Here is a 23,204-nt window from a genome sequence, read left to right on the forward strand (position 1 = left end):
GTGTTCTGGGCTACGATACAAGGCTAGACGACAACGGCAATGCAGAGGGCAACTTCACGCTGCTCGCCTTCAAGAGTCTGTCTCAACAGTCCTACTCCTACTCCATGGTGCCAGTGGCTGATTTTGCGATGACATCATCGGGGATTTGCCAGTAAGGACCTTAGTATACCTCGTTGTAGCTCTGTGTGTGTGTAGGGGTCCGTGCGTGCACTATGTGTTTATGTCGTGACAGTTATTTTTCTCATATTAGTTGGTGTTTACTAGCGATGTACATGTCACACATTCAGTGAAAGCCGTGTAAATGATGTTTCATTCATCAATCAGATCATTCACTCACTAAAGCGTCTCTCAAGGTAAATTTCAATTTAGTCTTCTTGGATTTTAAGGATGGAGGGAGGTAAGGTCCAAAATTCTGTATGAACTTTGACGATAAGACATTTAACGGGATGCTCAACCATAGTGAGCAGACATGGTGAAGTGAACAAACTCTCGGCTTTGTGACATGCGCTGGAAGATCGCAGCATGCCGCGCCAATGTGACGTAACGCTGTCACGTGACGTGATGCTGTCCAAACATCTGACGCACAGTTGTGGTGTGAGGCGGCGCGTAGTGGCCGGAAAACAGTTCATCACGTGACTGTCTGGTACCGTGGGCTGCTTCACCCCCCGTCCTCATCAAATCCTGTTATCAGCAAGGTCTTTTATCAGCCTTGGTTACGATGAGCCACACCTGCGCGCCATCCATGTCAGCCGCGAGCTACCTCAAGTCCTCGCCTGCCTCCTCAAGCGACTGAAACCTCCTCACTTCATGCAGCGCCGAGGGTTTATTAATGATCCACGTGTCTTGGGAACGCAACCGGATTCTCTGACAAACTAGATGATATCCTAATAACACACTCGACTGACCTTTTCTTCAAATAGAAAAGAACCCAATATCTAAATAACTGAGATTTAATTAAAAGATACGCCGACATGAAACAGAAAACAGTGATAAAACCCAGAAGTGGAAATATGAAGCCGCGCTTACAAACTATTTGCATAATGGAGGTGTAAAGACGTCTCTACAACATCAGACAGAGAAAGAAGCAGGACAGTGATGGCTTATATGAAATTATTGTACTGTCGTCTTTCTAGTGAACATCCCTGAAAGCGTCCACGCACTGAAGTCTTTTTGCAGACGGTACACAGAGAATCCGCTTTCAGAAAGACATGAAAGCTGTTTACCTCCCACCATAAGATGTCTCTAAAATGTTACCCCGTCGACAGTGAGTGCTAAAGTGCTCGCCTTTAGTTGTAGAAGACAAATTCTTACTTGCTTATAGCAACTTTCCTCAGAAAAAGCAGCTTAAAAAGTCTGATGTGATGCGCCGTCTATATTGGTTCAAGTATTGTCTTTATTTCCTTTTTTCCTTATTTTTCGTTTGTCATGTGGTTTGTTTTGCTTTAATTAATTCTAGACATCGACTTTTAATAATTTGGAAACTGACTTTTAATAATAATGATAACTGATTGAGAAGACAAAGAACGTGAGAAAAAAAGAGTGAGAAGATAAAGAAAACATTCTGTTGTCTACCGATTTCTGTCTATTAGGTCCTTAAATATTGATACACAATAGCATAAATAATAGTAATATGATCTAAAAAAAACTATTTTAGAGCCAATTTTGTTGCCGACATAACAACAGAATCCCTAATATAATATGTACAGTCATGACTTACATGCTGTGTGCTTACTTGTGTATTGACAGAAAACAGATTAAGCAATACAGTAAAAGCTCATTTCTTCCAAGCATTAATGTCAAAACACTATTTATGTTCAGACGTTTCTGGTCATACTGTTAAGGATCAGCCATGTGTGACTTGTCAGACGTCACTGAACACAAATGTAAACGGCAGACCTCCAGTCCGACTGAGAAGCAGATGGCAGAACTTAGGGAATTCACACAGACTCCACAGACCTGTGTAGCACCAGAGCGCTTCTAAATTATTGAATCTTCCAGCCTCTGCTGGGTGTCTCCTAAACTCCAACATTTAATATATCTCATTTGAACATTCGCTGTGCACCACATCCATCTGTACGACAATCAGTTTAGAGCGCCCTCTGTTGTATTGGACGCTGTCAGCTCCTAACCTCCCGTGGCATTAATGTTAACATCTTTTTTAACTCATTTGTTTGAAGAGTTTCAGACTCTTTGCTGGAGAAACCATCCCATGGATTAATGGCGAGCCTCCTGTAGCTGAACCTGAATGCGGTTACATGGGTGAACGGTGCATTCCAAAGGACAGTGAGTGACGTCATGCCTTCAGTTACGAATGTCACGTGACCCTCCCTGCTTCCTCTTGCTCCTTCCATGACATCTGCGGGGGATGCCATGAAGAAACCTCAAGTGCAAGCTATACAATCAGAAAGGAAATTGTTATCGCAAATTCAGAAATGAATGCAGTGCTAGACAAGTATGGGGGGAGGCATCTACATCTATTTCTGAAATGCCTGCTGTAGTAGCCGAGGGGAGGTTGCTATTGATGCGCCAGAAATAGCCAGATGCTAGTTGAGGTCAATGGGCAGCTACGGTTTGTTCGGAAATGACTGCTTAAAAGCTGGGCCAAAAGAAAATTGCGAAATTACAGTAAAGTTGTTGAAGAGGTTTGTTTTTTTAGTGGGAAAAGGGACAAGCTGGGTGGCTTAAATTCTAAGACCGTAGTTATTGTAATGGCTTGGAGCTCATGCTTCTCAGGCCTTGTCATAGCCTCGAGTCAAACTAGCAATGCAGCGCCAAATGAGGTTATGACCTCTTTTTCAAACACACATATGAATTCGATATTTAAAGTGCTTGTATTTATGTTTAGATAATTTAGGAATTGAACTCATTCGTTTTTTGGACTTTGAGAGGAGGTAATCGGATTACACTAGCGCGGCTACTTGTGTGTGTGATAGAGATAACCTGAAATAACAGCCCTGCCAATTGTAGTCTTAATAAAATTATTTGTGCATCTAGTAAATATTCCATTTTTTAAATTCTTCATTTGTCCTAATTGCGGCCAATCGAGGTAAAACACAGGTCAGTCGCTAGAAATTATGAGAATTTTATTTTTGAGTCTCTGCCCTGTATGTCCATAATCCTCCTCCTCCTTCTCTTTCTCCTCCTCCTCTTTGTAGAAAGAAAATGTGAGTCAGAATCTTGTAATTAAGTTCAATACCAGAAAATCTAAAAAGAATCGGTTTAATCGAAAATGAACTTAGCATGGCAGTCACGTAGCCAGACGGTGTGAGCTGTGCTTAGTCCCTCATCCTGTCGTGCTTCAGCTTACGTCAAGGAGATTGTCCTCGGCGTCCTGGGTGGCGTGCTGCTGGTGGTCGTGGGCATCGGGCTGGTGATCTATAGGTAAGTCTTCTCCCACCCCTCCATCTTTTCATCGCTGCTTATCTTAACTCTACTTCTTTTGCCACTCTACTTCTGTATGTTCGTGTGTCTAAACGAGAATGATTGCTCTGTGAAACTTTTAACTTTATTTTCGCCTCTGTCTCCAGTATCTCATTTGGGCATCTTCTGTCACATCAACTTCTGTGTTTTACGTGTATTCTTTTTGTGTTTTATCTCTGTTTTGTCTGTCCTTATTGTTTTGTTTCTGTGTCATCTCTCATTTGCTTTATGTTTCTCTTGTTTCTTTCAAAAAAGTGAAAATATTGAAAATATGATCGTGAGATTGGTCTAGCTTTTTTTGCATTGTCAGGGATGCATACGGGCTGCTCTTACAACATCATTTCGTCTTCAACGTTCTCCTCCATTTTATTTAACACAATTGAGTCTATTTCCATACGGTTCTGCTCACGTCTTGGTTGATTAATCTCGTTCAAATGGTGAGAATAAAGAAAAAAGATAAAAAGAAACAAACAAACAAACAAACAAACAAAAGCAAAATAACAAATCCCGTAACATTAGATGACGCTTGGACCGTAACTTGAAGCAAGCAGACCATTGAAGCATCCAGCAGCGTGTTAGTCTTGCTGAGACCTTGACCGAGAGCTTAACCAGTCACGTGGCCATCCAAAGAACCAAATCTCGAAGTCCCACGAACACAGCGAGAAGACGAATGAGACGTGGCTGAGACTCCGCGAAGGAAGCACTTATCCCTTTTATTGATCTCTCTTTCCACGCCATTAGAGAAGTTCCGCAGGCTGTGGCTAGCATCCTGAAACTGGGCGACGACCGGCGTGAGGTCAGCCAGCAACCTTTGTTTTACGCGTGCCTTCATGGGTTTAGTGGTTAGGTCTGTGCGTGCGTGTTTCTTATGCACACAGTGATAATGTAAGTGACTTAGAGAACGAATCCTAATACCGTTAAGTCGACCTTGCTCGTCGATGCTGGATTAGTCCCCTAAATGGTCACAGCTATCAGCGTGTCCTCGAAGATAAGCTGACCCTGTCAGACAGCTGAGCATCCAATTTCGTCCTGTGCCCTGCTGCAGCATTCTTCTGGCTACCACCGCCTTCCTGTTGACGTTGTTAGGTGCGTCGGTTTAAAGTGGAAGACGTCCATAATGATGTTCGATTCCAACAAGCGCCAGAGCTCAAGGGGAAGTATGGTGTCATTTGATCTCGCAGCAGATATCCAAAGTAATCCGGGCAAGCAATCTCGATTTGATTATCCAATCAATCAATAGGCTTTTGGGTGACAGACAGGCTTAGGGTCCGGAAGGAAGCACTCGCAGAAGAAAGCACGGCCATAGAGACGGCCCTCAGGTTAGCGGTCACGCTCTGTCGATTTTAGCTCGAAGAAAGCCAGGTGCGTCTGTCAGTCCTGTAGCACGTGGTCACAACAAGGTAATCTGCTATCTTAGATGACGGAGAGGGGTTAGTTCATGTGTCTACTACCTTTGTCTCTGTATCTCTGTTTTTCTTTCTGTTTGTGGAACACTCTCCTGGATAAATGTCTGGACCTGGCATCTGTTAACATAAACTAGGTTTGAGAAAAAACAAACTACACATAGCAGACAGAAGACAGATGCTCAGTAGGGCGTTATCGATGTTACATTATGACTGGTTTGTTTCATCGCAAAGACAGAAAAAAGAGAACAATGTGTAGCGTTGGTACATTATTTTTGTGTTTGCTATTCCTTTAAAGAAAAGAGTAAAATGTCAGTATACATTTTCCTGTCTTATATTAGGCTCATTCCTGTCTGTGCCAGACAGGTGGAGATCGACGTCTTCTTAAACAATTGTTCCAGCCGACGCTCAGGTCACATCAAGCTTAATGGATGTCTGAAACAGATTTTCTCGAAAGTTGGTAACAAAAGAAATATTTTCTGACAGCGAACAGTCGTCAAGCTACTAAAGACTTAATTGCAGCTATTTCAGTTACAACTGCTGGCAGCGGCTTTGCCAACATCACCCGTGATGAAAACCATCCCAGCTCTTCTCCATGTGCAGCCGCTGCACCCGCCCCATCCCACCCCACCCCACCCCCACCTTGCCGTTCACCTTTCGTGACAAGCGTTCGGCATAAATCTTTTCACGTGCGGAGACGGGCGCACGTGCTTGAGAACAGATTACAGTTATAAAGCAGTGCTTGTCTTCATACCTTGCAAATTGAGGTCTTCCGGTCTGGGGTTCTTCTCGACACCACCGACTCTCCATCAAATAAAGTAATAACATATGGAACTATTATTTATATATTAGTGTAACCATGTAGTATTGTCTTTTTTCTTGAGTAATGAGGCCATCACTTAGTCGGCGTGAGTTGCATTCAACCTCTATCCTGATTCTTCTTAATTCTCTGACCCTTTATTTAAAAAATCAAATACAAAACATTGCATGGTGGGCAGGGCAGTTAAAGAGATTGTCCTGCAACTTGAGACTTTCTGTTGTAGTCTTTCAGATTATCTTAACCTTTATAATTTAATTATGTAAACATCTCTATAAAAAGACAATTATTTTTCTCTTTACAGATTAGCCAGTACAAAAAAAAATATTTTCTCTAGAAGGAAGATTTATGGAGCCCAGTCCAGATTTTCTAGACATTTTTATAATCTAATGTAATCACCTAAAACAGAAATAAGTAATAAAGAAGAGAGTGCTGTAAATGTGATTTAAAGCTTTCACTAAGTACGATTGTATTCTACGATTGTAGACAAATTAGCTTCTCAAGAGGACATGCAATCGAGGTTCACGCACGCTCCCAAATATAAATACTACAACACCCACAGAGGAACACTAGCAGAATCACACACACACATGTATATAAAAGATGTACAACACACACACACGTATGTATATATTCACAAGCTGTCACAGACACTCACGTACACGTAGACGCCTGGACATTTACGCTTTCTTTTCTTCATAACACAACTCTGCCTCTTTTTCAGACCTGTATATATTTAATGATATTAACTAAATTTAACTAACAAAAAGTACACAATAAATTTTAAAATAATTTCCCAGTAAAAACAAACAAAACACGACTGACCTCCATTCCGGGTCAGACGTTGTACACATGGCGCTTCCTGTAGGGACGAGCACAGACTTAATACAACATACTTCAGGACAGAATCAAACAACTGCAACAAAACAACAACAACGCTCTTCAAGCATCCCATGGCATCTACCAGGCCCATCTCCCGGCCCACAGACTCACCTTTATAGCAGACTCAGCATCCATTCCCCTACACACAGTGTCCCTCCACTTGCCGTGTCATTGGGAAGTGATACTCTGGCCGGCGACAGTTAATTAAATGGTCTTCCCCCCTTTCTTTCCCCCTCTCTACAAGAAAATAATCAAAGCCTGTTAGTCATGCGACAGATGCGGCTCGGCCACCCTCGGAGTGCTGACTGTGTAGTCTCAAGTCCCCCTCTGTGACACACACTTGCAAACAGGTCGAGATCCACTTATTTCCATGCAGAGAATATTCCGTATTGTCACTTCACCCTCGCTCGTGTTGTTGATAAACTGTTGCTGGAGTTTGTATAATGCAAAATGAACGCTTCATTTCCGACGAAACCCGGGAATTTAATTTCCACTGAACGGCACATTATTTCGGTTAGGTAAACACGTCGAAACTGGCATAAATATGAGAGCAGAATATAAAAAATAAATCAGGTTGTAGAAATACTGCCTGGAGGCTGGTAGTAAACAGACTGTGGAAAATCACTCGCTTTCCATAAGATAATAATGGGCAAAGAAATAAGAAATGGGAATATATTCTTTCTCGCGCGAGCGCACACACACAGGCACACAGAGAGAGACACGTTAACTGATATGGATACACATATACTTGTAAATAAAAATATCACCGGATGTTTCTTTCGCAAATGGAATTAGTCATACTGGTACCCTTCACCAATTCTGCTTTTTCTACCCAAACGTCTGTCTGCCTAATTACCTATATAAGTACAGACTGTCTTCAAATGTATCTTCCTTCAGAACAAAACTATAAATACACGTGACAGTCAGGTCTCACAGGCCTATAAATTCTATATCTCGTTGTCACACAGTCGCTGCACATTAGCAAGCCCTCATTTCAGGAGACTAGATGTTTGTATGCAGGGATGCCCCGTGCGCCATTTATTTAACATACTTCTTCCGAGTTGGGGGCACGGTGACCCACGAAGACGCGTCCTATTCTATCATGATAATGTCTACCAGCAGGCTTGGTCTTCACCGTGCAGAAAAAGAGAGAGGTGGAGGGATGAGGACCGCTCAAAGGAAGTGAGACAGAGTGGTCCAGGCGCTTTTGCGGTAATAGAATGAGTTGAGTGACCTCCCCTAGGGGACTGATGGCCGTGTTCTGGCGACTTGTGCAGGAACTGGCGGTACGAACAGGAGATTGACGGACTGCTGTGGAAGATCGACTCCTCACACATTCAGATGGGACAACAGGCCAGCCCCGTGGGAACTGCCGGCGACAAACATAACCACGATGGTGGGGTAAGTAAAGAGCGCCTTTTCCCTGAGGGGTTTGCTTCACGGACAAAGAAGTGCGCCATACACAGGTTTCTTTAAGATAAACTATTGAGAAAGATGATATGGTTGCTGTTGCTATCCTGATGAGGATATTCTGTTTTGTGAAAATTCTCTTCGGGAACTTTCCGTCCTCTTCCCTGGGACAAGAAAGAGGAACGGCCTGAGTGATTACAAAAATTGTTGCTGCCATGACTAATAGGTGGTCAGTCGCAGTGTTTAGCCGTGTAAAACAAATCAGTCCGTTTTGTGTGCTTCCCGCGAGCACCTGCGTATACATTTTAACTTGTATACTTGACAAATGTGCAAAAGAAACACTGGTGTTCCGTTTAGAGTTACGGGCACTGCTGGGATTCAGTAGACTTAGATATAGATTGATTTTTCTTTTGGCAAAATAATTAAATAAAGATTTTTTCCGAGGAGGTCAAGGCAGCCGCGTTGGGATGTTCACATATGGCATAGAAAAGGTCAGTGCGAAAAGGTCATGGGAAAAAAATTAAGTTGTTTACCGCTTTAAGAAGAGACAATCAGATTCCAGAAAAGGAAAATTTCTCCAGTCTTGCAAGTAGAACAGTGACAAAACGGGCGTAAGGAGAGCAAACTGACCTGTCAGGCAGGCAGGGCGACACAAACACAGACAGATTATGGTGAGGCCATGAACGACAGATTAACAGATTAGCAAAGTCTGGTAAAGTTCTGAATTCGATGCGAACCTTGACTAGCAGCCAGTGCACATCGTGGAAAGGGTGTAATATTATCGTACTTCTGCTCGCGGAATGCAACACGAGCAACATTGTTTTGAACTCTCTCGAGCTATGCCGGGAAGGTGGTCAGGGACATCAGTGAGTAGAGATTTACAATTGTCAGGACAACACAAAGTCCGACATATACTGCTTGATTGAAGATACAGAGAGGAGATATCGGATACGGTTTGTCCTAAACAATTCAAGAAAGATAGGCATCCTGACTGAATTAATATGATAGCAAGATAATATATAGTCTGACCGCCTGCATATAAAATGTTTTCGGTCGAAGTGACTTCCCGCCCATTCATCAAACTCGACCCTGACACGAGTAGTTTCCACAAGGTAGCAAATCATGTCACAAGCAATTCTTTGGGACCAAGATTTCTTTCTCTTTCCACCCCAAGACAATCAAAGCGTTTTTCTTACACTAATGCCTGAATTTAATTTATCTTTCAAAAAAGCAATTTGTAATATTTCACAATGAAGTATTGCCAGTTCAGCTTTATTATTGAATAGTTGCGATCTCTTATTCATTCTCTTTGTCACAAAGGGCATCAGCATGGTTTCAACTGAATCCAGGAACTCCTACACACAAGTTTTTGTTAAAATTGGTGTGTACAAGAACCGGACAGTGGCACTCAAGATGTACGAAAAGAGCAAAGTCGACCTTGGACGACACACTAAGAAAGAAATGAAGCTTGTGAGTATTGTAGGGGTCTGATACCCTCAGCTGATTGACTAATCAAACCTCTGTAAGTTTATGTTTCCGACAATTGTATATTATGGTTGTCTACTTCTCGTATCTCACGCATTCTCAATGACGGTTTGATACTGGAACGTGTTGATGATGCAAAGTTCACCTTTGACTGCTTGACTTCTGTACGATTCTATTAACTTTCATTAGTTTTGTTGACTACCTCGTACCATCACAGATTCTAAGTGCTAATTGGTTGGCCTGAGTCGAACAAGTCAGAAAGGTCAATGTTACTAGCAAGTTTACGACACTTGCAGCTACTGTCAGATTTTTACAGAAGTTCGTTGTGAACTTGTAACTTTTTTTAACCACATATTGAAAGGCTTATATTCTTACATTCTAATCACTGAAGGCCACAGCCAACTGAAGAAAACTTCAAGCGCATACTAATAACGGGATCTGCCATGCATGATGTCGTGGAAAATAAGTTCGTGACCTTTCCCAAAACAGAGTTGGCACCATTTTAGGCTTGTATTTCGGGAAATGAAAAATTGCTCGAATTTAAGTCACAATACTTAAAAAATCGGATTTTTTTTCAGTCAAACACAAAGAATGACTCGTGAGTGGACCGTTAATTTAAATAATTTCGTTAACAGACCGTCGTGGTTGTATTCAGGTCATGATGTTTTCTGCATTTGGACATTTTTCCCTTATAGATTTTGGCTTACTTTCCTTCAATTCTTGCTTTAATCTTTGTTCTGTTAACATCCAAAGATGCGCAAAGCTACAGAACCAACAAAAAAAAAATAAAAATAATAAAAATACCGAAGAACAAGACTTGAAAGAGAACACTCCTGTACCTGAGAGGCATAAACCATTGTATCGTATAAAAATACAAGGTCTCAGCTGGCTTATTCACTGGCTTTTCTTTGTCCATTAAAAAGTTACGATTTACTGAAAGAAGAGTTTTGTGTTTCCAAAACCTTATCTTCTCATGGAGTTTCTCGTTTACCTCGCCTCACTCTTCCCGCCTCACGCAACCTGAATGTAAAGGAGCCAAGAGTTAGAGCTGATCATATCTACCCCGCACATAGACAATATAAACTTTCTTTCATTATCTTATTTAATTTTGAGTCTTCACCATCCAGTTTTAAAATAGGAGAATTTGTCTGAAATGTTTCCCGTTTGTCTTTGGTCTGTTTACACTTTGTATTCTCTTTTCTTCTCTCCGTCTCCTGTCTGCTTCCTGTCTCCTGTCTCGCTTTCAGCTTCACTTTTTTCCTCTATTCATTCATCCTTTTCTTTCTATCAAAGTCTTGTCTCCCGACATGCACTCAAGGGAGCAGGGGAGAATGTAGTTGCATTACTTTTCAGTAGTTTTGTCTCTTGACAGCAAGGCTTGTGCTGATGGGAAAGAACTGATGTTTCATCTTCATGTTATTGAATTTTTACAGCTTGGCGATCTCAGACATGTTAACATCAACAGTTTCATTGGGGCTTCCGTGGATACCGACTTCCTGATTCTTGTCACTGAATATTGTTCCAAAGGAAGCCTTACGGTAAGATACTAGCCTGAGGGGGTGTCCAGAGATTTCTTGTAAGCCCATGATTTGTGGAGGCGTGTAGGATTGTATGAAAGTGGAGAAGGAAAAGAAAGAAAAAAAAATAAATAAAAAGGTAAATGACGATTTATGTAAACGGCAGATAGACACACAGACACAAACAGCAGGGTAGAGAAAGGAGTGGGGAAGGGGTTGGGAAAATAATGGACGAGAGCGTGTACAGATTGTGCGCATGCGTGGTAGATCATGTCTCCATCTATATCAGAGATATAAAGAGAACTGGTGTGGATAATGAACATAATTAGCATCAGTTTTTTTCTGATTTCCTTGCCCTGTGTTTTTCGCGAGCTAAGAAAAAAATAATTATTTGTTCCGTGCTCAGAATTCATTGAAAATAAAAAATCAGCATTGACATTTGCTCTCCACTTTATGTCATGCAGGACGTCTTGGAAAACGAAGACATTACACTGGATAAAATGTTCATCTCTTCTATCGTCAAAGATATTCTTCAGGTACTTGCTGTTTGGTCTGAAAGCTCACTATATCTCTATATATTTTTTCAAGTCTTCCAAGTTATTCATGATAGTTTAATTATGTATATTTTTTACCTGGTTCGAGATGCACGATATGTGTCCGTTGACGATATGACGATTTTATTATGGTAATTTATCTGAGTGCTCCTCATTAACCACTCACTTAGTTGCATGCCAAAGTGTTGTGTACCCAAAAAAGAACTGCTAAACATTCTCGAATTTTGCAAAACCTGAACATTTTAGGTCTTACAGATCATCTCGCATTAGGAAAGAATTGACTTTTTAAATGTTTATTCTCCGACAATAAAAGGAGCGTTTGTAACAGGGTCTGACTTTTATGAGTGCCATAAGCTAAAAGCCAACTAAACACGCGGAGTCACAGTAACTGGGACTAGAAGCTCGAGATACATTCCTTGCGAAGTTTTCAAAGAAAGTATTATGGTTCTCTGATGTCACGTGGGCAGGGCATGATCTACATACACGCCAGCGACCTGCAGTTCCACGGGAACCTCAAGAGCTCCAACTGTCTGATCACGTCCCGCTGGACTGTGCAGGTGGGCGACTTCGGGCTGATGGACACCCGCGCCATGACCTATCACCCCGAGGACGTGTTTGCCTATTACCGCAGTGAGTTGCAGCAGGTGGCGCTGCTATTGCTTTGGACGAGAGCCACCCGTTGCGTGTCTAAATGGGTGGAAGCGTTAGAGTAAAGAAGAGTATATGCCTGGAAAGGGTTGGAGGATCCCTTCTTTCTTCCCTCCCTCCACCGGGCTTGACAAGTTGTCGTCATGTTGACTGGTTTGCCAGCCAGCCAGCTACAGCTTTTCTTACATCTATCACTCTCCGTCTTGCTTTTCCTGAATTTTTTTTTCTCCCGTTATCTACCTACCCACCTATCTATCGGTGTGTGTTGAGCGTTCTTCTGTGTGTGTGTTTCTCCATTCCTTCCTCTCTCATCTCCGTCTCCAATGAATCTGTAATTCTACTTTTTTGCTGTCTGCATGATTAATCTTTCTTTTTTCTTTTTATTTTTCTTGCTCTTTCCTTTTTCTTCAGTGTGCCCTTCTTTTTAACTCTCCGCCGGTCGATTTCTTTCGCCTTTTGTTCATTCACTGCTTGTCTTTCCTCTTACCTCTCTCCATCGCTGAAAAGCCCTCGCGATGTCTCATCATTAGGGTGCTAAGCACAAGGCAAACATGCCCCTCCTCAGCTTTAAGTGAGTCTGGCGCCGAAGGCATCCCTCCTGGAAGGCTTGCTGAACCGTTTTGTCAAAAAGTGCTAGGGCCCAACTAAAGAGCAAAATGCATATCTCCTTCTCTCTTTCCTCTCTCTTGATCTCTTTTATACCTTCCTCCCTCTTTCTCTTGGCCTTTACCGCAATTTCATTTATTTAACAGCAGTGTGGTTGTCTCCCTCTTACGCCGTTTTGCTTCTATCCTCCTGTGCTTTAGTTCATTATATAGTCTTCAAATTCGAGTATAATTTTGGCCAGTCAGTTTGAATAACTGTTTAGCAGACGTGGGAAGAGTGAAAGAGGATTTGAAAAAATTAGCAGCAGACGAAAAAAAGGGAGGAGCAAGCGGACTAATAACCCACCATTGACAACCACCTGCGGCTAGAGTCCTTTATCAGTACGGTGATGGAGATAATTTGCTATTGCCTGCATTTTTCTATGCTTGTGACACAAAAATAAGAAAATCACGCTTTCAGTTTAAAATTCATTTATTAGTTGTACTAAGATTTAATTAGTCTCACATAAATATTTTAACAGATCTTGTAATATGTAATAGAGTCCTTTAAACATCACTAAAACAACTTCTAACATTTACATATTAGTGAAATGAACAAACTAATTATCTCTATATTTTCCAGACTTACTATGGAAGGCACCTGAACTGCTTCGCTCAGCCAAGCCCCACAGAGGCTCGTGTAAGGGGGACATCTATGCTTTCGGCATCGTTCTCTACGAAATTTTTGGTCGCTGTGGACCGTTCGGAAACTGCCGACTGTCTCCACAAGGTACAGATGACTTTTGACCTTTTTCCCGAGTAAACGTTTGGTGAGAGAAATGCTTACTATAATAACTAAAGTAGCTTTGCTTAAGCCTGCAGAGACAGAGAAAGAAAGAAAATTCGAACCAACGAATAAATTTAAGTAGATAAATACATCTTATCTTTCAGCACATCCAACCTTCGCTTAAAAGTAAGGAGCTTAGATATCTTAGAAATTTACTAAGCTTTGAAGAATGAAAAAAATTACATAGAATCAGTAAAGTGCTGTAAGGATAAAAACTAAAGAAAACATTTATGGCTATAAAGAGAAAAAAAAATAAAATCCTTAAATTTTATTTCTTAGGCCTAATACTGTAATATAAGTATTGTATTCAGGTAATATAAAACTTTTAACTGTAATTAAAATTAATGTTGCGTAAAACATTCCAGATTATTGATCCGCGATATATATAGATGTGTGTGGTTGGGGGAGAGGAAGGGTTAAAGATTAAGACAATCAATCGTGGAGATCGATCAGCAAAAACACCACTAAGAGATCAGACCATCTGCTTTATTATTTTTACAACACACACACACGTGTAAGCGCGATGCCCACACACACAACCCACTCTATCATTCTCTTTCTTTTTGTGGGGCACGACTAGGGGTTTGATGACACTCAGACATGCGCTAAATCCCTGGTGCTGGTAGCTCTGGACTCAGTTTGTCTGGGTAATCTGTCCCATCATGCGGCACGCTGTCCTCACGTTTGATGTCACGGAACATTCTCGATGTGGTGGACCACCAGCCATGCAGCTCTCGCGTGCCGACAACCACTACTGTCCGTCAAAACTCCCAGCTCGCAATCGGCGCGGAATAAATGGTTTTATGTATATATTCCTAACTTCATTCCCACTGCATCGACTGGACGACTAACCATTAGTGCTCGTCTCCAGAATCAAAGTGTTCGCCTCTCATTCCGCCGGCAGAGTCGCCGCGCGAATCAAGTAGCACGCAAGGGAAGGTCGGGAGAAGGAAGGTCTAGAATGTCCTGCCTTGGGACCAAATGTCTTTGAGACTGCTTATAACATTCCGAGGCAGCAGTTGCAAGAAACGCGCTTTTTCAACAGCTGGTCTGTGGATCATAAATTCATCAAACCAAAGAGCAAAGGTCAGCTTTTTTATTAGTGCAGTTTGTTTCCTCTTCCTGGATAGGCAATCACAGAGCGGCACCATGATGGCTTCACGCACGTGCCCTCCTATGACGTCACATCCTGATCGATCATATAGTAAGGAGGTAATTTGCAATATATCAGCCGCTACATTTCCGGGTTGTCTTATCCTCTAGACTGCTTTAAACGTTGTATCTGAAAACTGTGTTGCCGAGGCTGAACTTTGAAGGGCTCAGACTTTACTCGACAGGATATGACGTATCGTGACAAGACGAAGTCCCGGATTCTCGTCTGCATTCTGATTACCATTACGACGGATTGAATAGCCTTTGCCTTTATCTCTGGCAGCCGATGGAGAGCAGCAGACGAGCTCAATGGTCTGTTGAAGAAATAAAGACCTTTATGGACGCGATCATTCAGTCGTTGAGTGCATTTAACCTTACAGCGAAATGTGTAAACAAAGTGTAAACAATGTAAGTGTGTGGTTACATTTAGGTTCTAGCTTTCAAGACACATGATGGCTTAGAAATATTTTTTTTAAAAAAAGAAATTTACAGAACGTAGCTAGAAAAAGAGGAAAATATTTAAATATTTTGTAGTTAGTGCTTTCTCTCTAACATTTTTACAGGCAGTGTATAACTAAACTTTTGCTATCAGAAGTACTTATTTAAAAGTCGTCTACATGAAATCTTGAATAAGCTGCTTAGACCTACTTTGTACTTGCCTACAAACAGTTGCAATCACACCTTCAACCTGCTAATAATGACATAGTTGTTGCTAAGTATAATGGATGCAGTCCACAACTGGAGAGAAAGTTAGGTATCAAAGAACAAACATTTGCAGTATTCTGAGATTATTCAAAAGAAAACAGATGCTCTTGCTTCACACTCTCGCTGCCACAAAGCAGACCTGATAAATGATGGAGATGGCGCTGGTATCGAGCTGTGAGCAACTTGCGGGGGATAAAGGCAAAGGCGGGCTGTCTGCTGGCGAGTAGGAAGACAAACAACTCCAAGACAAAATAAAATTGTCAACGTTCTGATGAATCTGCTCCCCTGATAACCTCCAACCTGAGGTCAGACAATTGTTTTTATTTGCGCAGAGACATCTCTGCCTTAATTAAATGAATATGGGCGTTTGATCGATGGTGTTTAAATTTGAATCTGAACTTTTCAGCGAACAAATGAACGAGTCTCAAATAACGTCTAGGTTGTTTATTCTTACTGAAACATCCTCCCTAATTACCTTTTTCTACAAAATTAAAATGTCATCAGAATAGTTTAGAAGCAATGAGCAAAAATTGTGTCTAGAAATGATCACCAAAATACTTGAGAAAATAAGTTGGTAAAGTGTCAGGAAACTCGGGTATCAAGACTCAGACCCTGACAGAAGTCAGCCGATCGCACGCTTACCAAACGGAGATGTTGGTTAGTCGGGCATGCTTGACTGAACTCTGGTCCACACGCTGGCTGTCATCAAATAAACCAAATAAACATGTAAACATGTGTATTTTGCGGACTAACTTAAAGTAGTTCTCAGAAATACGGTGACAGGGATCATCTCAGACAACTGGCTACATTTTTGTCGTAATAGTCACGTGAATGAAAGTCATTATTTCCAGACCATACGAGAATTCATGTTTTTGTCACTAAATGATAATTTATAAAACTAAACTTTTATTTGATAGTTCATAGATTTAATGATTTAATTTCTTTTATATATTTCAGATATTATCATCAACATAAAGAACAAGAAGCTGGCGGAGGAATTGCCGTTCCGCCCCAACACCAATGTGCTGCAGTGTGAGACCTACGTCATCGACTGCATGCGCGAGTGCTGGGCTGAGCATCCCGAGCAAGCGGCCGGACTTCAAAACCGTCTGGCAAAAGCTGAAGCCACTGAGAGCAGGAATGTAAGAACTGGTCACAGAGTCTGCCCTTGATTTGTGGTTTCATTTCGGTTTAAACTTGAAACAAACTCACAGGCTGTCTGCGCTGTCATAAGATGTTCACATCGTAATTATTGATGACATGTTCAACATATTCCGAGTATTGTTGACGGTAGCTGTCATTTGGCAGAGGACTGACTGTCATGGCTATTTTTACAGTCATCACCTTTGAGTTTCAAAGGAATTTTTGGCCATGAGTAGGCTTTATGAACTTTGTCCCTCACATATTTACAGGAAGAGGAATATTTTGGACCACATGATGGCTCTCATGGAGCGATATCAGGAACGCTTGGAGGAGCTGGTGGAGGAGCGAACAGTGCAGCTGGTGGAGGAGAAGAAGAAGACGGAAACCTTACTGCACCGCATGTTGCCTAAGTAAGACCTCCGTATGAATTTTCAGTTTATGTTTTCTTTATAGAAATTAGGTTATTTAAATAGATTATAAGCAAAATATTTTTTCATGATAATTGAAAAATCTTATTGTCCAAAATAAAAAAAAAATCACTGCACCTAAAACGGGTAATACATAATAGTGTCTTGTGAATAGTTTGTTCTCAAACGCTGAGGAACATCTTGAAACTCTATTTACTGTCCATTTTTCTAAAGCTGATAATTTATCTGCAAGTGACAAATTTAAAGTAGAAACTGTTTTACCCACAGACCTGTAGCAGAGCAGCTGAAGCGTGGAGAACCAGTGATACCAGAAGCGTTTGACTCTGTCACCATTTATTTCAGCGACATTTGCGGCTTCACCAAGTTATCTGCAGAAAGTACACCGATGGAGGTATGTTTACTTTTAGGCAGTAAGACAAAAATACAAAGGCAGATGAAACTAGGCAGGTTTGACAATCTTAGAAAAGTTTTCTCTTATTCTTCAATGTTGAAGGTCGTTGACATGCTGAACGACCTGTACACAACCTTCGACTCCACTGTCAAAAACTACGACGTTACAAAGTGGAGACAATCGGCGATGCATACATGGTGGTCTCCGGCCTGCCCATACGAAACGGAGATCTTCACGCCGGCGAGATCGCCTCCATGTCCATGGCGCTGTTGCCCAAATCAAGTCCTTCTGCATTCGCCATCGGCCTGACGCCACCCTCAAGCTCCGCATCGGCATCCATTCCGGTATCAAGCTTTTCTGACAGGTTTCTTCTTCTTCTTCAGGCTTCTTCTTATCTAGTAGTGGTGTTCTCTTGTGTATTAATACAAAATGGACGCTTAGGATCGCACTGGCATCGGGGTGGAGCTAGTGGACCATCTGTCAACACTCGACAAAAATGAAATCAAGAACCCACTTATATAAGAATAAATACTCTATAGCAATCCTGGTAACCACAAGAGGGAAAGCTAATAAATTCAAGAAAGAAAACAGTCTAATCTTTATTTATACTAAGAGGAACTTAGTCTTGTTATTGACTTGATGTCCACAACCTACATAGATTAATATTTTATAAAATAACTACTCAACACACAGACCAACATAAACCAGACACTCGAATCGTAAAACAAACATACAAAAACCAACACACACATTAAAAATCCTTGTTGCCGCAAGAATAGGAAAGCATTTTCTCATGTCCTCTCTGCACGCTGGCATGCAAAGCCTGTTACCCGATGTGAACCTTCTAGAACATGTTCAGCATCACAGATAATGTTGTTAGCTTTTGACAGCGTCTGCTGGTTGTGCACAGCCCTTAACTCGGTTTGTTTCTCCCCGATGATCACGGAGTAAATCCTTATCTCTGAAGGGAGGTAAACAGCATGACCTGGAATTCTCCATTGATAAACGTGGATAATCAGCTAAAACTAACCAGTGCCCCAGTGGCGCCAGCCGTGTGGTAGTGGGGTGGAACTATCCACACTGCTTCTGCAACCGTCATGGTCTTGTCTTCACAGTAGTTGAAGTAGCAACTGTAAATAATACATGATCGAGGAGGAGGAAAATGAAGCATACAGTAAGAAAGAAGAAAGAAAGAAAAAAGTAGGTATTTTAGATGCTTTTTGTTTATGGCAAACATGGCTGAACACAATTAATTGTTATGAAAATGAATGGGCTGCAATGATAAATTTTGCCTGACTACATTTCTCTGCCTCTAAACCTTTCATGGTCAATATTTTTGGTGCAGGGCCTTGTGTGGCGGGCGTTGTGGGTCTCACCATGCCCCGTTACACGCTGTTCGGAGACACCGTCAACACGGCGTCCAGGATGGAGACCAACGGAGAACGTAAGCCTTCTCTTGGCATTCTACTCAAGACAAACAAATAAATTCATGTCTGTTTTACATACAATTCTAGGTTCACTCATTTTAGAAGTGAGTGTACCTTCCACCCCTTGAATACTTAGGAGCAATATTAAAAAGATATTTGACAAAGAAATATCGAGACGAAAACGTAAATACTCCTTCTGTAAGAATATTATTAACAATCCTCTGGACGTGGACGGGTCGCGTTGTTTATCTAAGATTTACATTCAACCATTTTACACATTAGCCAAATACATCGAAATTAAGCCAATTAAACAAAGTTTGATGAAATAAAATCTAAGGAATGAAGCCCTGTGAAAAGAGATACAAGTGCTAATAGCCGTCACTCAAACCCCCTCTGGACGAAAAGACAATATTTTAAAATTCTTTACATTTTTTTCTGACATTTTTGTATCTTACAAGATTAATGCAGCATCCTTCTCTTGTTTATACCACGTGACACTGACGCGTTTTACAGAAATATAAAATAATTTTTTCAATTTTAAATTGGTAATGCGAATGACAGAAATCCCTCCGAGATTAGAAACGCGGAGAAAGAAATTATCTTGTTTTATGTAAAATGGAAATTTAACTGATGTTTTGTTGTAGTATCATACCCCTGAACATTAATGTAATGTGAACTCACATGTTCTCACAAATTTAAGCTCTATCATAAAAAGACATTTGGTACTAGATTATTCTTACAGCCTCAAGCTTGAATAAAATATTCTTCGCAATATTTGCTTTATTCCTTCCACTGTCAGCTGGACGGCTGAACGGTCGGCTTTCACACTGTTTCGTTGATTTAATGTTTGACATTAGGCATGACCCACAGGCACAAAACTTGAGGCTTTTGCAAATATTGTGAGTGAGAGAGAGAGTGTGTGTGTATGTGTGTGATGCTTTGCTATATACATGATAAATGCAAATAAAAAATTAAAATATTTAAAGTCTCATAGCCTGACTGCTAATAGATGAGTTAACAAAATATTAAACTATTTCATTGTCTCACAGCACTCAAAGTCCACTGCAGCAAGGAATGTAAAGATATTTTGGAAAAACTTGGCGGCTACACTCTTGAAGAACGGGGATATGTTTCAATGAAGGTATCATCAGTAAAATAAGAGTTGGATTGGCTAGAGCAACTCAGTTGAGTGGTTACTATCACCTAACATTTCCACTCTTGCTTTACGACATCAAAGAAAGACAGTAGCCTCATGAAGTGTATGTCTGTAAAATAGGAGCAAAACTTCTTTAACAGCCTAGTTGACCATACATGGCTATACTTTTGGGTTGAATGATTTCTATACCTTTTGTGCGTGTGTATATATTTAGTTCCATGCGTTTTTGTTTGAATAATTTCTCAATTAATTTGTGTATTTGCGTTATATATATATATTTAAAAAGTCACGAGATTCAAGCGTTATTCCCCAACAAGATCCAAGTATAGCTGTTATTCTTACTGAACAAAATAGTTCCTAGGATCACAGATTTTATTATCTAATAGAATGATTAGAGACTTTACTTTAAACATATTTCAATGAACCCATCAAATGACTGTCAACATGACTTAACACGTCAGTTCATAAAGAGCTTAATGATAAAATAACCGTGTTTCTTCAAGTTTGTCTCTTTCTAATTTTGTTTGTCTCTCGGTATGGCTTGGACTGATTTTCTTGCACGCCGCCCATATTGATATCATCTTGATGGAAGATGACGGCAGAGAGTCGATAACGATTATGGCTTTCCTCTAAAGAAACACAATCACATAAAATAACTGTTTTACAACAGAGCGTAGTTCATTTCAGAAAAAAAAAACAAAAATTAAGAGTATACATAAATATCAAAAGCCAGTTACAGTATTGTGCTTTTGCACTCAAAAGTTGGCCCTTAGACTCTTATTATTGTTCCCCTTTGCTCTTTCACTATTTAGCTCTCTTTAGTCATAGGGCTGTCCGGTTAGCGCTTGTCACCAGTACATTGAGGTTTGGCTGTCCTAGGTTCAGCTCTCCTCTCAGGCACCCTGTTCTTTCTCTGCGTGTGGCATCTGTTTAGGGGGCTGGATGCCTTGCTGTGATATGGCCTTAGTTGCTGACGGTGTGAAACAACAATCTCCCCCTTTCACTCTTTTTGTCACAGGCTTGAACCTACACCTACACGGGACCTATCCCTCTCCTTTTCTTCAGAGCTACTTGACAAATTCAAACAAAACATGTTTACTGTGACATCGTGCTTCAGTTCAAAACGAAACAGAGCATAGAGATTCTAATTTACTCTACAAAAACTGACTCCACAATGGCATGTGTTTTCGTGCGAAGTTAATTCGAAAGAAAAACTGTCCTTAGTCACGTTAAGATGTGAACTGTGTGCTCTAAGCTAATGAAACAATCGTTTATTTGCCTGCATTAGTGTCTGCTTATTGAATCTCATTGCAGGGCAAAGGCACTGTCCTGACCTACTGGCTCACCAATGAAAATCCTGAAGTTCGCAGAGCCCGGCTAAACAGAACTCATCTTCGGTTTTCTGGAAGAGACAGCACTGAGTCTGCCACTCCCCCCTTCCTGAGGCCGCTGTTCAGCAACTCCCTTACCATTCCCTGAACACTACTCCCCAAAACTCTCCGATGCTCCCTGGGGGTCAGGACAAAGGGCAGAGTTAAGCTGGCAGATGGCGCCAGCACCATAGCCACGTCCCCATTGGTGCACGACGTCATCAAAGACAGCGACAGCGGCAAGGGCTCGGACCCTCTCAACGGCATCAATCAACACAGAGTGCGCTTGCATTCGTTCCGAGAAGCTCTCCAGAAATGCCACAAGTGGCCGATGACCAGCAACAACAGCAACCCGGACTTCACTCTCCAGGGACGGGCGGCCACCAGCAGATTTTCTGGAAATTTTCCCGTGCCGGACGTTCTGTCCTCGCCCGTAGACTCCTCGGTGATACCGGTGCTCAAATGCCGTTGCCATGACAACGACAGTCGCATCAGCATCTACGACAACAAGGCCACACCCACGGAGATGAGCGTGCTACTCGGCGTGGAAGACGAAGATGGTGGGCAGGTGATGGAGCGAGAAACTCCGTTCGTGTGAATGAGGCTTTAGTTGAGCGGCTTTCCCTTTCTTTCCTTCGCGTGCGTCTGTAAACATGTTTGAGATAGTGAGTGATGAAATGTGCATTTGCGTTTTTGTGTGTGTGCACGCGAGGTGTTAGGGGGGACGCTGCTATCAGATTTAGATTTGAATTTGCAAATCATCGGCTGTTTTGAGCCAATGTCGAGGGACTATCTCGCAACTAAGGGCCACAACTCTAAAATTCTCAATCGTCACGGCGCGAAAATATATTTTACGAGTGACTTTTCCCAAAAGAGATCACTCATGCCTAACGTTTGTCTTCTTTTGAAAAAAGATACTAGTGTCGATATCATACTCGCTGGTGTGAAGACAGCTTTGTGGATCTGTTTCGAGATGCACGACGGATTCAAACCGAATTATGATGATGAGCGTGTAGCCTGCTGTTACACCTGTTGATGGTGATGCACAATGGTGTATCAAGACTCCATTCATGGCTAGGAGAGACATAGTGTTTGAGACTGTGATATAGACCACGAGCCCGGTTACACTTATGTATGGATTGTCGCCGGTCGTTCGACGTGAAGCTCTGAGGTCACGAACATTAACCCTGGGTGCACACGTGTCGCAGAGGGTTAATCTTGTAGATGCTTGTTTGTTTTTCGTAGGCTGATCGTGGGTTGTTGTACAACTGCTAGCGCCTTTATCGTTAACCCACGATACAACTTTCGCCTTTATCGTTAACCCACGATACATCTCTCGCCTTTATCGTTGACCCACGATACATTGCTCGGTTTTAAAAACGATTGTTGCCTTCCATGCTTCTTCTGTGGACATGGGTGTTTGCGGGTACGTATGTGCAAGTTCCCCCTCCTCTCTCTCTTCCCTCCTCCCTCACGTTGTGATGGAGGTTATTGTTTTTATTTTATTCACTCCCTATCCCGATATTCATCCTACTAGATTCATAAAGTTCTGCAAAATCTCAAGACAGCTATCATCAATCGTTATTTAAATGCATGGGTCCTCTCGTCTTGTACCAATAGTCTTCAGCATCACACCATTTCTTAGGCAAAATAATTAAAAGTGATTTTGCAGATGAAGAATGTGATTATTATAATCATTCCATTATTATACGCACTGACAATGATGCATCATTCAAGCTTTATTAAGTTTTCTTATTAAGTTTACAATAACAAACTGTTGTCGAGCTATCCGTCCAAACAGTGAGTTTTAAGGTTTTGTTTTCGTTTTAAATTTACTGAATAAAACAATATCTGAAAAATAGCAT

The 23,204-nt window shown here is 41.4% G+C and overlaps 2 protein-coding genes across 2 annotated transcripts in view; both read left to right on the forward strand.

Annotated features, from left to right (window-relative positions):
- The window catches only part of LOC112564301 (guanylate cyclase 32E-like), a 46,445-nt gene extending 46,303 nt beyond the window's left edge, over positions 1-142 (forward strand). Inside the window, 1 exon segment of the mRNA XM_025239017.1 lies at positions 1-142. The gene's annotated coding sequence lies outside the window, so the exon portion shown is untranslated.
- LOC112564293 (receptor-type guanylate cyclase Gyc76C-like) lies at positions 14-23,200 on the forward strand. The gene is given in 19 exon segments (XM_025239005.1): positions 14-151; positions 2,178-2,283; positions 3,303-3,381; positions 7,800-7,923; positions 9,253-9,402; positions 10,851-10,955; positions 11,399-11,470; positions 11,956-12,118; positions 13,364-13,510; positions 16,382-16,509; positions 16,511-16,566; positions 16,837-16,977; positions 17,263-17,386; positions 17,489-17,546; positions 17,549-17,656; positions 17,659-17,730; positions 18,732-18,830; positions 19,863-19,954; positions 21,284-23,200. Coding segments are annotated over 18 exon segments (1,911 nt in total). The 5' UTR covers positions 14-151; positions 2,178-2,255; the 3' UTR covers positions 21,449-23,200.
- Positions 23,201-23,204: the final 4 nt, after the last annotated feature.

Source organism: Pomacea canaliculata, linkage group LG1 (genome assembly GCF_003073045.1).
Source record: "Pomacea canaliculata isolate SZHN2017 linkage group LG1, ASM307304v1, whole genome shotgun sequence".
Taxonomy (NCBI): domain Eukaryota; kingdom Metazoa; phylum Mollusca; class Gastropoda; order Architaenioglossa; family Ampullariidae; genus Pomacea; species Pomacea canaliculata.